Below are 16,527 nucleotides of genomic sequence, written 5' to 3' on the forward strand. Positions count from 1 at the left end.
CATATTCTCTGTGTTTTAATTTGATGCAGGATGAAAGCAAACATGTCACACTGATGTGTTACAGCATTTTTCCTTTTTTTTAATGAGTGAAGTTATCAAACCAGAAGCCAAGAGGCTTGATGTTGTGTCCAGTCCTACTGTATCCCTACTCTCCGTTTAATGAGCAGGCTGTGAGGTATTAACAACTGAATGTTGCTCTGTTGGAAATTTAAATCTTGAAACACTGAAAAAGACTATGTTGAAATTCAATGTGGCTCTTCAGGTGTTCTCTGGAAATACAATCAGGCTTCCACAGTGAATCTATAATGACACTTGGTGGCGCTACAGCTTGTTAGTTATGCGGCCGGCTAGTCAGGAGTCGGAGAGAGGACCGAGAACAGCGATCGCCTCGATTTCCACCAGCCCACCCTGAGGAGAAAAGGAGGAGACGCAGGTTGAGGAAATGACTGCAGAGGCGAAATATTAAATTATAATATTGTCCAAAAATGAACACACACACAGTCATTCAAAACCCCTGCAAAAAGCTTTTATACACATCTCTGCAGTCCCATGAAAAACCAAGTGATCCCCATGATTCTGCAGCTTGTAGATCCACCTTTAGCAGCAATAACTTGAATTTGGCCAAAAGCAGCATTTACACTACATTTACTCATTTGTCCAAATAGCAGCAGAGTCTCCGCTGTGTGACAGTGTAAGCAAATTAAGTCACCAAAACATGATTAATATGTTTGATTTGTGGTTTAAAATAAAATACAAATCCCTCCTTTTTCAACCTTTCCATTTCCGATCAGCATAAAAATGAAATTCATGACATCATCCACATGTGCACAGTAGCAGGGACTTTAAAGTGGGTGTGTCATAATGTAATACAGTGCTAAAGCTTTGGTTAACACTCACTCTGGGGAGAGCAGCGACTTGGTAGGCAGCTCTGGCAGGAAACTTACTGCTGAAAACTGGGGAGGGAAAACATTTTCGTTAGATTTGCATGCATTTGCAGAAGCACGGTGAAGTTATTCACTTCCATCAGTGAATCCATCTATGAATCTCAATTTGAATGGTTCATTTCAGCTTCTAATAATATGAAAGGCTTTATTTATGAGTGGTTAGATCATTTACCCATGTATTACAGATAAGCAATAAAACAACAAGCACAGGTGCTGTTTAGCAGCTGGGTAGAAAGTTCCTTTGGCTGGTGTATAGCAGCAGCTGACACACACACACACACACACACACACACAACCTGGAAAGGCACATTTTTGCCTTAACTTAAGATTTAAACCAGTGTTTATAAACCAGTAAAGGCTGAGTTTAAAGGATCAAAACAGAGTTTAGTGAAACATCTCCTTTCCTTCCTCTCACCAGGGTCAGGGAAAGTAACCTGCCTGTGGTTTAGGTGGCAGTGCGAGAGAGAAAGGTGGGAGTCCACTGCAGCAATGCCTGCTGGGAAAGTTGGGTTACAGTTGTGTGCCTGCACAGCGGTGTCTATTTACAGCTCACTGTGTGCCGGAGCTTCCATTACACCTGACTGTTATGGTCCGCGAGGAGGATGTGAGTGAGGAGGCTGCTGTCGAGCAGCAGAGGAAGAGCTGAGTGAGCGCGTAGGTCAGGTGACTCCTAAACACCTGTCATTTTTCTCAAAGATGTCAGTTTAAAGGGGGGAGGGATCACCTCAGGTGGCTGGCAGGTATGGAGGCCAGTGTGTGGCCTCAGGAAGAATTGCACACTTTTAAAATTTCATTAAAATATACACTCACTGGCCACTTTATTAGGCACATCTTTTCAACTGCTTGTTAATGCAAATATCAAAATCAGCCCATCAGCAACTGAACGTAGGGATGTAGACACGATCGACACGACCTGCTGATGTTCAAGCTGAACTTTCACAAATTGCTTTTCCACCTCTCCTGAAGAGGATCTCTGAACCTGGGCTACAGCGGCAGAAGACCACGCTCTGGGTGTCACTCAGTCAAAAACAGGAAACTGAAGCTAGGACTTGCACCAGCTCACAAACATCCTGCCTTATATGATTAGGGCTTCTGTTTTCACAATAAAAGTCCTCTGAAAGAATCATTCATCATCTGTGTTTTACTTCCTCATTCCACAAACTCTGGGAGACATTAACTGACTTCCTCAAAGATCCTTAAGCAGGCCACACACACAGAGGAGAGAATTCACTTCCTCACTTTTAAGAGCGGCCTCCTCAATCATAGCCTCATTTCCATAGTAACGCACCAGGATGCAGACCAACTCACCGATCTATCTAAAACACTCAGCACTCTGTAATCCTGCAGAAAGTCTCACACTGACCTGAAAATGGACCAGAATGAACTCTTATATAATTTAAATGGAATAACTGGTCACTGATTTACACTAAGAAGCAAATTTTCAAGCTTAAATTAGAAAAATACATTAGATATTAGATTTTACAGCGTAAGGAAAGCTCTGACCATCTTGGCTCAAAGCTGCCCCCTTGTGGCTACTTTCATGAAGAGTTCAGAGATTTGAGAGAAGTGCATCCAGCTCAGTTTTTTGAAGTTTCATTATGACTCTAAATTAAAAAGGCTTTTTTTTTTTTTTTTTTAACTGCCATGTGATAGCATGGAATAAAGGAAAATGCTGTCATGTCTGTGAGACCTGTATGCAAGGCCAGCTGTCACAAGAAAGCAGACCACAAATGTTCATTCATAAATCTAAACCAAGATTGTAGTTTTTCTTTTATTTAACCAGTTGGGACTACTTTTACCTGCGGACTGACACTCATTTAGTGCTCCAGGGGGTATTTCCTACTCCCTGTCTATTCAGAGAGCTGCTAGTGTGGTCAAAATGAAAGGAACAATATAGTGCTGGCTTACATGTCTTGTAGACCTCATTGACGTTGTTGAAGTCGTTTATATCTGCGAGCAACACAGTAGTCTTCACCACTGAAATGAAAGGGTTTATGTGCTCTGAAAGCTCGTGTTTAATATTCAAAACATGTGAAACATACGAGGAGAAGCTCAGTTTCTCACCGTTGCTGTAGTCGCAGCCGGCAGCTTTAAGGATCGCCCCAATATTGACGAGCGCCTGAAGCACACGATGGGAAAGATTTGTTTGAATTTTAGGATTCTGTTGTGGACACAACTTCTGCTGTGGCTGATCTAAACACTGACAGAAGTGAGTTTCACCTGTGTGGCCTGAGCCTGCACTCCTCCGTCTACCAGCTTCCCGGAGGCGACGTCCATCCCCAGCTGACCGGAGATGTACATGGTTCTGTCCACGATCACCGCCTGGCTGAAAACGACACACACACAGGGGTTTCTTTTTCAGGATGATGTTTCAGCAGGAGAAAGTGAAACAAGAGGCCGACAGTTCCAAGAAAATATTTCCTCACACCATTGCAACACCACCAGCAGGCTGAATCACTGATACAAGGCAGGACGGATCCACGCTTTCATGTTGTTTTTGCCAAATTTTGATCGAATGTTAAAGCATAACTCAAGACAAGGATACATTTTTCCAATCTTCTGTCCGGTTTGGTGAGCCTGTGTAAACTAGAGCCTCAGTTTCCTGTTGCTGGTTGACAGGAGTGACATCCACTGTGGTCTTCTGCAGCTTGTTGTGCATTCAGAGATTCTCTTCTGCATACTTCACTTGTAACGAGTGGTTATTTGAGATACTGTTGCCTTCCTCATCCTCATCTCTGAAGAACTCGGGCTTTTCTCCCTAGACCTCTGGCAACTTCAGAATTTCATCCTGAAATGTCTACAATTTTATTTATTTATTTCAGTAACATTGCAAACTGGTTTAGAGTGAATGATACATTACACCACAATAGTGTACATTTTTAAACACCAAAATATAATTGATTAATTACAATAGAGACCAAGTAGTGTATTTTAACATCTTTTGTGTCTTCTGTTTTAATTGTTTTGCAGATGTGCAGTACTTAAATAATTTTGTTCAGAAAAAAATTGTAAAAATCGAGACTTCTGCTGCAGTAAATCTTACTACCTGCAGGTCTCTTAACCATTACAATGTAGTGATTATAAGGGAAAAGTTACAGTCCGAACATGTTAAACATGTATGAAAACCCACACGTGTATTTGACCCCAAACGCCTTTGCATAATTTTCTGCACAGCAAGAAACTGTGAAAAGCTGCTACTGCTCAAACAGGACAGACAAACAAACAGCTGGATTTATAAATCACCCCACTCGGTCTTGGGAAGTTAGTTATTAAAAATAAATTATAAACCACGTGTGAACTTTGATCGAGTTATGATGGATTCAGAACAAGTTTAAGCACTTTCCCAAAGTCCCAGCACTTTCTTCGGGACACCTGCCCTTACCTGTATATTCCCTGCCTCACAGGAGCTTTTGGTGTGTAGATGATTTGGCGACGGATTGAAGCCATTTTAAGCCACCTGCTTGTCTACCTTACTCGGTTTCATGCTCTGCTGGGGTCCCTTTGCCCCACTGAGAAACTTTTAACTTTGGTTCTCTCTCTGAGTTCACTGAACTGTAAGAGCCGCCCCTGATCAAACATCGGAACATAGCCTACACGTCTCACCTGTATGGGCCGATGGCAGCCGGGGCCGACGCAGTGTTAACGACCTTTCTGTTGAGCACAGACATGCTTCCCAGATTTTTCAGCTTGCTGCCGACCTTTCCGAAGAGCTGCGATTAATGCGACTGTGCAAGAAAAGCTGCAGAAAAAGGAACACTGTTTCCGTAAAGTCTACCGTACCGCACTGAATATAGGAGCAGCAGGAGCGCTTATAGTTATAAAAAGGCGTTCAATAGAAAATGAAATGTGCCCTTGGCAGAAGAGTTACGGCGAAGGGCGTCAAACCTGCCTTTATGAAGGCAAAGATCAGCGGTACTGCCCGATACTGTAAGTTTTGTTATCGATCTGATACCAAGTAAATGCAGGGTCGATATTTTTAACCTATAACGAGAGCCAGTGGGTCATGATTTATGAGATGAATCAATTTGCAAATACTGAACACATTTAATTTACCACTAAATCACAGCGATTTTTATTTTCCACATTAGTTAACACAAAACATACTATTCAGCTTTTCATGGGAATTTTTTTTCATGTTTTTTGGCATCCAGGAATGTAAATGTACCCGTCTCTCTGTGCTACAGGCTAAGAATAAAGCAGATGTGACAGTCATGCAAAAACTTTCATGCACTTTTCATAGTGTGTGTTTGTTGTATTTTTTTTTTCCATTTCCAAAAAAAGTAAGACAATTCAACGGACTACATAATAAAATCAGAGTATCTAATCATGTCATGTTGGTATCAATCCGTCCACATTTAAAGATTACACCAAAGCCAGCTCTGATTAACTATATGTGACTTTTATTACTTTTTCCACATTTTCGAAACTTTATTAAAGTATTACAAACAGAACATAATAAATTAAATGCTTACATTCCACTCTACACCCTTCAATCTTTACATAAACCGAATAACTGAAGTAAATGAAGACAAAAATCATAATGATATAGCAAAAGGTGGCTTTAGGTAACTGTACATATTACAGCCAGTTCTAAAGAAACAAAAAAATAATAATAATAAAAAACAAAACAACAAAACAAACTATTGGCCTTTTCAGTGTTCAATAGTTTTTAATAAAAGCAAAATTAAAGGAATCCCACATTTTCTTCTTAAACATTACTCTTTCCTTATACAACAGCGTTCTACTACAGAGCAAACTTAAGTATAAACATGCATAGTCCAACCACATTTACATGACCAAGGGCCAAAATATTAACAGCCAAATCAGCCACCATATTTAAACCAGTGTCACAAAAAGAAAAGAAAGCAGAGCGGTTAATAAATAAAGTGAATGCTTGTGTGAACTGCAGGCCTAATTCATGAAGGGTTTCCATCTGCTTCACCTACAAACCACATTCATATGTAACAGCAACCAGCAGATTCACTGCATGTGTTTAACATTAAGACAGGATGAATTCATTCATTCACAGGGTCATTATTAGCGCTTAAAAAGTAACACATACTTTAGCAGAAGAGCTGAATTAGAGCCAGAAGCCAGATACATAGACGAAAAAAAAAAAATGTGGTAACCATTCAACATGCTTGATGATTTTGGGGAGTAAAAACCTACAAATTTTTCTTCTTTTCATTTTTTGATTAAATTCCTTTGAATTTGGTTACTAAAGCGCTCCAACAAGCATATGCAGCGTGTGGGAAATTTTACAGCTGACTTCATTTATGATAAGAAAGGAAAACATTCCTCACTTATTACAAATACAGGGAAAAAGCCTTCATGTTCACATAAAAGAAGCCAAAGCTTGTGTCCCAAAACCCACAAAGCACATTTTTTGTCTTTTTCTCCCCTTCAAATATCAGGAAACGGAAAACAGTCTCACTGATAGCTGAAAAAAGCTGCAGGGAAAATAAAATTTAAAAAAAAAAGAAAACTTGATCCAATGGAGGAAAAATTATCATCTAAAAATAAGAAGAACAAGTAGAAATCACGTGTGTGGCTGATGCAGCGGCTCTGGTTTTAAGTACAACTGTTACGTCTCTCGAGTCTTTTGTCTCAACCTGATGTGTTTTTCCTTAAGTGGAAAACAGCAATTAAACCATTTATGCAATAATTCAGGGCCTGGCCTCGTCACTCAGCTCTCTTAATGCTGCCTCAAGTCAATCAGTCAAAGTGGAACAATCAAAATAAATCAAAGTTATCCAAACTTAAACATTTAAAGAATGCTGTGCAGTGTTTAGGAATGACTTTCACCTTTTCCCCCTATTTGGAAATTAAGTTTGTTTTAACATTTCAGGGTGTTGAGGATGAAGAGCAGTGAGGGAGTGTCATGTGTGTTTACGAGGCACTAAAAGATGCTTCAGATCTGCCACTATAGACTGTGCAACCCAGGAAACCCAGAATGTCATACCTGGAGCACCTAATTTAAATAAAAGATAATGCAGACTAAAGAGAAGCTGGTCCACAAAATAGCTGAAAACATGCGCAATCCGTTCTTCGACATCCACTGGATTTTTTTAAGCTTTCAATAGTCTCTCGTCCAACTCTTCTCCAGCTGAGGAAACAAATGTGCCCATCCAAAGACTCGGTTGTTTTACTACATTGCTTATGTTGAAAAATCAGGTTTCAAATATTTTAAGGCAACTTCATCATCAACATCACCTCGATTGTCTTTGGTCATGGATGAACCTCCACAGCTTTTGTTGCAGGTATTTCCAAACTAGGCTCTATGTTTTATTTACAGTGAAGGTAAAAAGTCTCGGGGAGGTGGGGGGTGGGGGTAATGCCATCGACCTCGCTCACTGCTCCTGCTGAAGAAAAGGCTTTTCGCTGATTAAAGAGGAAATTCTTTGTGTGACTCTCAGATGTGTTACAGCCACAGCTTGGTTCTCCTTTTTCTTTTTTTGGCAGGGTGTGGATTCCCAGAACCAAACAGACATCACCCAGGAAAGGAAGCATCTTACTTCATTTAGAGGTCAGCTAACAGGCGGCCAGAACAGCAGAGGGCATCCAATAAGATTGGTTTGGTTCCCCCGAAATCACCGGACAGAATTTGTTGTTTACCGTGGCTTAGGGAAATCCAGATCAGAGGAGGTCAGGGTCAGGAGGGGCACTCAGAAGTTCTGTTGTCGTCTCTTCTTGGCATCCATTGCATCCAGGATGGGCTGCCTTTTGGCGGTGTAGCGCTGCCTGAGCTCCTCAATCTCCCGCTCCATCATGGGATCCAAGGCAGTCAGGCGCAACTGCAGCTCCTCAAAGTCCAGGTTCTTCAACTGAGAGGCAACACAGAAAAAACAACAGATGGAAAAAATGAGTCACAACACTCAGAGCTGCTTCTGTTTTGCTGCTGTAAACATTTCCACAATGAATAACACTACAACAGTCATGGATGACACTCACAAAGTCAAAGTCTCCGTCCTGAGGCACCTTCCAGTTGTCAGGGAAGACGTTTTTGGACTGGATATGGTAGCCTTGCTGCTCCTGTGACTGGTTGTGGTTGTAGCTCTCCTGCTGCTGGGCCGCCTTGTTGTCCTGCTTGTCGAAGTAATCCATGAAGGAAGGACGGATCGGCTGCTGGGGGGTGGCATGTCCTGTGGAGGAGGAAAATGGTTTAAACTCTCGAAGGAAACAAAATAAATTTACTGTACAGAATATTTTGGACACAGTCTCATTCAGGCGGACATGATATATATGCTCACTTCTCATCGATCCCTGGTCTTCCTCCTCGTCTTCATCATCACTGTTGATGACCATAGTGCCCAGGTCAGACTCAAGCATAGTGCTGCCGTGCTCAATCATTGTCTGCGCCCCGTCGCTCATAGTGCTGGTAGCGCGCATGGTACCGGCGCCCTCTGAGCCCGACTTAACCATAGTGTGAGAATCCACCTCTGTCTCTTCCTCCTGGATGGAATAAAGAACAGAGTTAAGACATGCAGCATTACATCTGAGGTTTCTTCACCCCAGACCTTTCTGTGAATAAATCAGCACACGCACTGAGTTGTCATCCTCCTCTTCCAGCTCTCTCTGCTGCTCTTGCTGCCTCTTGGCTTTCATCTCCATGGCTTCAGTTATCAGGTCTCTCAGGATTGTAACTGGCTTGGCCTGGCTGATGAATGGATGCTGGAGATTCACAAGACCAAAAGGATAAAAGTTATATGAACTATATTTTACATGCAAATGTATTTCCATACGAGTATATACACCCAGCATAATGTGTTACACCTTCCTATGTTTATAATGTGCCTGAGACGGCATTAAATTTTCCATATTTACAACTCTCCGGGGTATCTGGGGAAGACTATTTGCGCTCTATTTTATATGTTTGCTTTCATTTTGTATCAGTTATTTGAACAGGGAAGGACACCAAGTTGCTCTTAGTTTCCTTCCCTGTTCAAATAACATAATAATAGTAGTAATCCATGTATGTGGTGGTGAGGTCATCTTCTTACCTGTAGTAGCTGTGTGGCCGTCGCTCTCTGCTCCGGGTTCTTCACTAAACACTTCTTGACAAAGTCTGTAAACTCGTCTGACCAGAGCTCCGGCTTCCTGAATGTTGGAGGAGGGTTGGTCGGGATCATAAAGATTGCCTGCAGGAACACGATAACAGGATTAGGGTGGATTAAAAAAAGAGGAAAAATGTTTTTCACAACACATTTAAAACAAGAAGAAATGTTTCTACTCACTCTCATTGGATGGATGTCTGCATAAGGAGGTTTACCCTCTGCCATCTCTATGGATGTGATGCCCAAGGACCAGATGTCAGCTACACAGTTGTAGCCGATCTCCTGAATTACCTCGGGTGCCATCCAGAACGGAGTACCGATCACAGTGTTTCTCTTCGCCATGGTGTCCTACAGAGTGGGAATATATATTACCCCAGACTTTTAGAGCATGACAGGACCAAGCGAGAACTCCTCAGAAGCAAATTACAAACAGTATCATGCTGGCAGACATTACTTCATCTTATCACTACTGACATATGCCGCAATTTTACCGTCAGCTGTCCAGCAACCCCAAAGTCTGCCAGTTTGGCGTGTCCCTCTGTGTTCAGAAGGATGTTTCCTGCTTTGATGTCCCGATGGATCTTCCTCATGAAGTGAAGATACTCGAGTCCCTTCAGCGTCGACTTAAGGATGGTTGCGATCTCATCTTCTGTCAGCTGAGAGATTGAAGAGTAAAAAACAAACATGAAAAAACAGAGCATTAACTGCTGCACTTGTCTGTAGTTTTTTTTTTATAATCATTAGTTTGCTGAGTTCAGTTAAAGACAAGTTCAACCTGGAGATCTTTTCACTTTTAAGTCGCAATAAATACTGCACTTTGAATTGAAACTTTATCAAAAATATTTTTCTTCCTGACACAAAAACTAGTGAATTAAAGCCGCCATTGCAGTCATTACTGACAACAGGTCAAAGGCACTTTTAAATTAAGTTTTAGCACAGTTACACACGTCGCTGCGGCTCAGCGTAGACACCCACCGTCTTGTTGCGCAGTCTGATGATGTCAGAGACAGAGCCAGCGCCGCAGTACTCCATCACAATCCACAGGTCTGTGTTCTTGAAGTAGCTGCCATAGTATTTCACCACATAGGGGCTGGGGAGGAAATGCAACATGGAGTGGTTATCAAAGGAGAAGATACAGAGCAGAAGTGAGAAAAAAAATCTCATGGATCCAGACACGAGAGAGCTACATAGGCTATGATGATGATGTCATACTTCCTCCATTATTATCTCTGTAAAATGTCTTTTGAGGGTTTTCCTGGCTCAGAATGGACCTTTGAGAGGAAGCTAAGTGCAACTGGTCTGCGTACAGTTAACACTAAGAGGCTCTTATCTAATTAAACAGAACAACTGTGCACTTCCCTGTTATTTGGGGCAGCTGATAAACAAAAAATGTATTCTGAGCCTGCAAATAAACAATGATTTTCTCTCAAAACTGTTTACTGGACGCCACATTTTTCATATTGAGGAAAAACTCTGCTTTTAAGGGGAAAACTGGCGGTATGGTTAAAGACATACTGCTGTCCCACCTGTCACACTGCTGCATGATGGAGATCTCCTTGATGATTTCCTGCAGATCGGACTCCACAGGCACCTGCTTGATGGCCACCACCTGGCCGGACTCCTTATGAATGGCTTTAAACACGCTGCCATAGGAACTAGAAACACACACAAAGCTTAAAGTCACATGTACGGCCGCAGTGCTTTATTACAACTGACAGCACTTAAAAAGAGATTCATTACGCAATGGTCAGCTGTAAAAATGGAAGTTAAGACTTCTTACCCTTCACCGAGTTTCTCGAGAACATCAAACACTTCCTCTGGCTGTTTCGTCAAACTATCTTCACTCAGCTTTTTCAGCTTACTGTAAAAAGTGAATAAGACAGGAATATAAAAGTGAAAGCAATGATAAGTGGAAAAGGCAAATCTAAACATTACAAAACAGGAGACACGGCATCGTTTCAGCATTTGTAAATAAATGAACGGCTGTGGGTGATTTTTAGTCTGGACATAAATGTCAAACACACTGGGACTGCAACTTATTATAATTTCCGTTTGTTGTAATTTAAAGATATTTTTAGGTTTGTGCATCGGTGCTTTCAAACACCACAATATGAGGTAATACTTCTTCACAGATAAAAATCAGCACCGCAGCCAAACAACAGGAATAAGTCATTATTTTACTCAGAGCAGAAATGTCATTTTAGCCAGTTAAGTTCAATGTGATCGACAAAAAATGTTATTGTGAAAGTGAAAGCACAACCCAACATGCACTGTTCACTATTTTCTGACTTGATCAAAAATATTATCACGTGCAATACAAGACTAAAGGAGGTCGTTTCTCCCTGAGCAACACTTAGTGACGCAAGCTTCAATAAGGTTCCTCAGTCTGGCTCTAGTGAATAAATCAAACACAATGAATCAAAAGATTCAATCATTTAAAAATGATCCTACATGAGCTCTGACAAAGACACAAACAGATTGTGTGTTTTTTTCCCCATTATAAGGGTATTTCAATACTACCTCTTAGAAAAGCTTGTGCTATATGAAGCTGGAAAGGCCCTCACATCCTGCTGTTCCTGTTAATTTCCACTAAGCAGAACAGAAACGTTTAAGTATTGTGTCCTCAAAGTCTTTCAGAGAAGCCTTTCACTGACTGTGAGAAGAGCTGAAAATATTGCTGTTTTTCCTTGAATCCAAAATAAAAAACTTATTCAGTCTGAATTTCACATAGTGTTTTATAATTATATGTTTTTGGTAATTTACTTCAATATCTATTATTATATTTATGATGATGATGATGATGATTATTATTATCATCATCACTTATTTTGTTCAAATATTTATTTTTGGAGACTCATTCTTTAATTTCATTGTATATTTATTAATGTTATAGTAAACTTTTAAGCAATTTTTACTCTATATTTATTTTGTCTTTATATTACGCAATTTTATTTTTGTCAATGATTTCCAAAGCAGTTCTAATTTCTTTTGATTTTGTTATTATTCATTTTTTAAAATATTTTACTATTCTAAAAATCTTTCCTACCAAATTCTGTCAACCTAAATGTTTAATAATATTACTTTATTATTATTATTATTCCATCATCCTTTATAGTGTTGTAACAAAAGGGGTGCTCATATATGGAATAAATAAATATTTCTCATCTCAAGATGAACATGTGTGATCTCATAGTTTAAAAATAGTACAGCAATCATACAAAGACTTCAGATCTGTCGCCTTGTGGTTAAAAAGCTCTTCGGTAAAATTAACTTGCGTTGTCTTTTTTTTGAGCCTGTGAACTCGTGAACCACCACAGCACAGAAACCAACTAAGTAATCAGTAACGTGTAATACTGGTTTGTCTTCAGGAGTTGTGCCAAAAAATACCGTGTCCGGTATTTAAACAGTTCTAAATGAATGCCTATGACCTATCAAACATACCTCTCTCTTATGAATGATTTCAAGTCACTTTGAGCAAGCAGTAGAAGCTGCATTTAGTTTTTGGCAAAGTGACTTTTATATATCTTTTATTTATTTGGATAAAAAGTGTTATTGACATTCAAAACGTCTTTTTTCCAATAGAGATTGCGCAAACAGGCAAGCCAAAACATGGAGGACCTTTAACTTTTACAAGGACATTTTAAGTGGCTAAGAAAGTCAATAACAATAACGCAGACCCATAAAGAGAGATCACGTCTTTATTATATATATATACACATATATATAAAAACCCCTTCATAAATCCTAATAACTAAAGCCTGTTTACAAATACTTTCAACAATATTAGACATAAAAAGATACACAGAAACAATGCAATTCATTTTTTGGAGGACACTCGGGAAACTAGAGGCTGATTCAGTTAACATGCGACTGAATGATATTTAAAGTGCAAATCAAACCACTGAACAAAACACTCTTACAGAAACTTGGGAACACAAAACGACCACATCATTAGCCAAATCTATTAGAAACTCAATTGAGGGCTCAAGAAAGAGCGTCTCTGTGTGAGGAACGATCTGTACATCCGTGAACAGAACTGAAAGTTTGAGAGAAGACTGTCAACGCTAAGTTAGCTTAGCATCAGCGAGCTCGGCGACATCCACCGCCTACGTTAGCTGTTCGGCTAGCTCGATAATAATAGCATTTTTAGCGCAGTTAAAATAACACAAACCTTTTGGGCGCAGACGTCTCCATGATGTACGACTTCAAAACTAAAAAGAAAACAGACTAATAGGGACTCGTGGCACTTTTGGGACCAGCAGTCAGGGCGAGAACATTGTCGACTGAGTCGTTGTTGTCAAAAACTAAAGCAGCGCCAGCTGAGGGCTCGTCGGATGACGGTGTTACGGCCTCACCGCAGCGCCCCCTGCTGGAGCGGAGTACAAACAAAACGGCTAAAAAATACTCTCCTTAGAAACAGCGAATAATTTGTATCAATTAAACAACTGAGACTTGTGAATAAAATGTTACTGATAATAGAGCTGTCCACAAAATACAACTATGCTTTCCTGGTCTCATTCAAAGACATCGTCCGACCAATCACAAGCGACTTTGCTGTGAGGTGAACGACTGTTCTACGCATGTGCAGGCAGGAGCCTTGTGGAGTATGAAAAGAGAGGTAAACAGCTAGCAACTATCGTGTTTAAACGGTGAGAAACCTTGTTGTTGTCTTTCCATCCTGTGTACTTCATATCTGTTAGGTTTATGCAGCGTTTTTAGATACTTTAAAGATATTTGTTGTTTGCTCTAAATACCATATGGGTTGTTTTAGTCTGTTTCGGGCAATACCATGCTGTTTCTGTTAGCATGTTGTTAACAGTTATATCTCTGTCTCTATTTTTTTGTTAAGAATCAGAAATGGATACGCAGAAAGATCTACAGCCGCCCAAGCAGCAGCCTATGATCTACATATGTGGAGGTATATTACAACTTTTACTTTAATAATACACCCGCGGGTAATGCAAACAGTACGATCTTACCTGCTCTAATGCAAACCTTTCATCACTGCCATCACGGCTGCTTCTCCTCTGGATGTTTTTTTTTTTTACATTACACCGCAGAGACCTTAAATATTGTTCATATTGTGTTCCTTCGTAGTAACAATTCTCTCATAATAAGTTAACAAATAATAAACTACAGCTAAATTTAGATTCTAAAACTAGCCTGTCCGACATTAATAAATTAAGGATTAATCCGTAATTAATGCTTCAGAGATAACTGAGAGTGTATTTTTTCAGGTATTACAGCACTAGTTTTTAGAGAAAACCATCTATCACACTATATCATGTCCTGTTTTGCCTAACACATGAAAATGTACATTATAGAAAATTCGCATAACTACCGTCTATAATTATAAATATGAGTTCAGTATTAGTACTAAATAACACTTGGAGCACAAGGTCTGCCTATTGTAAACCGGTCTGTGCATTCAAAGCTGTGATACCTGGCATGTGTGGGATTTCCATTCACTGAAATTACATCTCAGGTGCCTTTATAGCCTCATGACCCCTACCCCTTTTCTAATCTCTGTTTTAATCATAGTTAGCTTGGAATAAGATAATTTTATTGTTCTGTATGTATGTATGATTTTTTTTTTTTTTTTTTTTTTTTTTTTTTTGTGGGTATTTGTGCTTCCAGGTGCAAAACACAAGTACTAACTGAGAGTTACATGATGTTCTTGTGTTTGAATAGTGTTTTTACTACTTAATCCACCTTGGTGGAGACCTCTGGATGACATAACATACACATTAGGCTCACTAAATGTTTACAGTGGGAAATGTTAAACCTCCTTCACAGTCTGATACATTGTTACTATTTTGGAACCAATAACACATATTTCACCATGATTATGTAATGTTGGTCATCTTGCATCTGGAAAAGGAACCACCCTGATTTTAGTACTAACAAGTTTTGTGGCAAGTGTAAAAACTCAGTAACAATCTGAATGAACTGAAATGAATACACCTTACACACTATGGACTAAAATATTGGGCCACACCCCTTTGAATTCAGAGGCGTGCGCTAAGTGAAAAAAAGTTACCAACACTCTGCTGACTCAGTAGCTGCAGAGGTCCAAACCTTCTCTGTCATTAACATCAGCAGAAAAACTATGTGCTGCCCGCTGCTCTGCTCTGCTCAAACTGCACTTGAACACATAACACCATGATTTCTCTCATCACTTGCAGAATGTCACACCGAGAACGAAATCAAAGCCCGCGATCCGATCAGATGCAGAGAGTGTGGCTACAGGATCATGTACAAGAAGAGAACAAAGAGATGTATCCTTTTGACATTGTGTGCATGAAGACAACTTGTGAAAACATTAAAAATGACCAACTGACAGTTAATTTCAGACATGAATCTTTATGCTAAAGAGTGTTCAGATATTTTGTTTTTGATTGATATTTTTTGGTTGCTACGTTTGCTGTGGATTTCCTTGACTCTCTGATTTCAGTGGTTGTATTCGATGCCCGATGAAGAAGAGGAGAGGAGCAGTTTTGACTCTGTTTACTGTTTGTAGTGTGGGATCATGTAAATAAATAGACCTGGCTTCAGATTTGTGAACTACTCATTTTATTCTCCGTCTAAACAATACATTTGCTTGTCAAAGATGTATGAAAGTTTGTTTTGGTTTATTAAAAAATAAGTATTTTAATTGGTCGTGACTGTTTTTCCAGTTTTTCTAACTGATGAGCCGATTTAATTGGTAGCCATCTCCATGACGACAGGAAAATTTGTGTTTCAGCTCTTGTAGACTTTTCTATATTCATGTAGTCACGTGTAATTGGTCTGTTGCTATGAGATGTTTGCGGCTTTTCGACCCCTGAAATGAAGTCTGCCTTTCAGAATAATAAAATGCAGCAGGGGGAAGTAACCTGATTTTGTGTAATGCAAACTGGTTTGGGGCCTTTTTCATAGTAATAAAGATTAAATGAGACTTCGATGTTTTCTTCCCCTCACCCCCAAAGGTGATTTTAATGACTTTGACTGTGGGATAATTGTTGGTACCAGACAGGCTGATCTACCAGGATTTTCCCACAGCCATCTCCCAAAAAGAGAAAATATCCAGTGAGCGGCAGTTCTTTAGGGGAAATTGCATCATTGATGCCAGGGAGGATTGGACAGAGTGTTTTGAGGTGATTTAAAAAAAGAAAGAAAGAAAAAGGCAACAGTAACTCAAATGACAACTGCTTACAAGCAAGGTATTCGGAAGAGCGTATCTGAATGCACAATGTAAACAAAAGACCGCATTGGGTCCCTCAGTTTCCTGTCCACAAAGAACAGGAAACATACTGGCTCACCAAAATTGCACAATAGAAGAAGAATTAAAGAGTTAAGGCAACTCTGATTGCAAAAGGGGGACCAACCCAGTACAAGCAAGGTGTACTTAAGTGTCCATTGAGTGTATTTTTGATCTAAAACAGCAATATGATAGCTTTAACTTCTTTAAATTACACCGTCTCCCCAAGTTTAGCTTTAAGTTGATTTAAATCTAAATCAGTTTTTTTTAGTGCATTTAGTCCCTTAAT

General features: G+C 39.8%; 3 protein-coding genes across 4 annotated transcripts; 1 reads left to right on the top strand and 2 right to left on the bottom strand.

Moving 5' to 3' along the window:
- On the bottom strand, positions 1–4,719 carry rida (reactive intermediate imine deaminase A homolog). Of its 2 annotated transcripts, none has more exons than XM_039605128.1 (6): positions 4,548–4,719; positions 3,165–3,270; positions 3,009–3,063; positions 2,853–2,921; positions 898–953; positions 1–408 (listed from the first exon to the last, which is right to left on the bottom strand). In XM_039605128.1, exons 1-6 carry the CDS (start codon positions 4,610–4,612, stop codon positions 352–354), a joined length of 408 nt encoding a protein of 135 aa, XP_039461062.1. In that variant the 5' UTR covers positions 4,613–4,719; the 3' UTR covers positions 1–351. The 2 variants fall into 2 exon arrangements, with proteins under 2 accessions (XP_039461062.1, XP_039461063.1); XM_039605129.1 differs by lacking the exon at positions 4,548–4,719 and adding an exon at positions 4,327–4,475.
- A 603-nt stretch (positions 4,720–5,322) lies between these two features.
- Positions 5,323–13,341, bottom strand: stk3 (serine/threonine kinase 3 (STE20 homolog, yeast)). The gene is made up of 11 exons (XM_031742498.2): positions 13,170–13,341; positions 10,779–10,859; positions 10,525–10,653; positions 9,974–10,088; positions 9,490–9,654; positions 9,179–9,346; positions 8,945–9,082; positions 8,490–8,615; positions 8,195–8,396; positions 7,896–8,086; positions 5,323–7,768 (listed from the first exon to the last, which is right to left on the bottom strand). The coding sequence occupies exons 1-11, from the start codon at positions 13,190–13,192 to the stop codon at positions 7,610–7,612; spliced, it is 1,497 nt and encodes a 498-aa protein (XP_031598358.1). The 5' UTR covers positions 13,193–13,341; the 3' UTR covers positions 5,323–7,609.
- A 175-nt stretch (positions 13,342–13,516) lies between these two features.
- Positions 13,517–15,658, top strand: polr2k (RNA polymerase II, I and III subunit K). Its single transcript, XM_031742510.2, has 4 exons — positions 13,517–13,647; positions 13,848–13,916; positions 15,184–15,276; positions 15,453–15,658. Exons 2-4 carry the CDS (start codon positions 13,856–13,858, stop codon positions 15,473–15,475), a joined length of 177 nt encoding a protein of 58 aa, XP_031598370.1. The 5' UTR covers positions 13,517–13,647; positions 13,848–13,855; the 3' UTR covers positions 15,476–15,658.
- Positions 15,659–16,527: the final 869 nt, after the last annotated feature.

Source organism: Oreochromis aureus, linkage group 22, assembly GCF_013358895.1.
Source record: "Oreochromis aureus strain Israel breed Guangdong linkage group 22, ZZ_aureus, whole genome shotgun sequence".
NCBI classification, from domain to species: domain Eukaryota; kingdom Metazoa; phylum Chordata; class Actinopteri; order Cichliformes; family Cichlidae; genus Oreochromis; species Oreochromis aureus.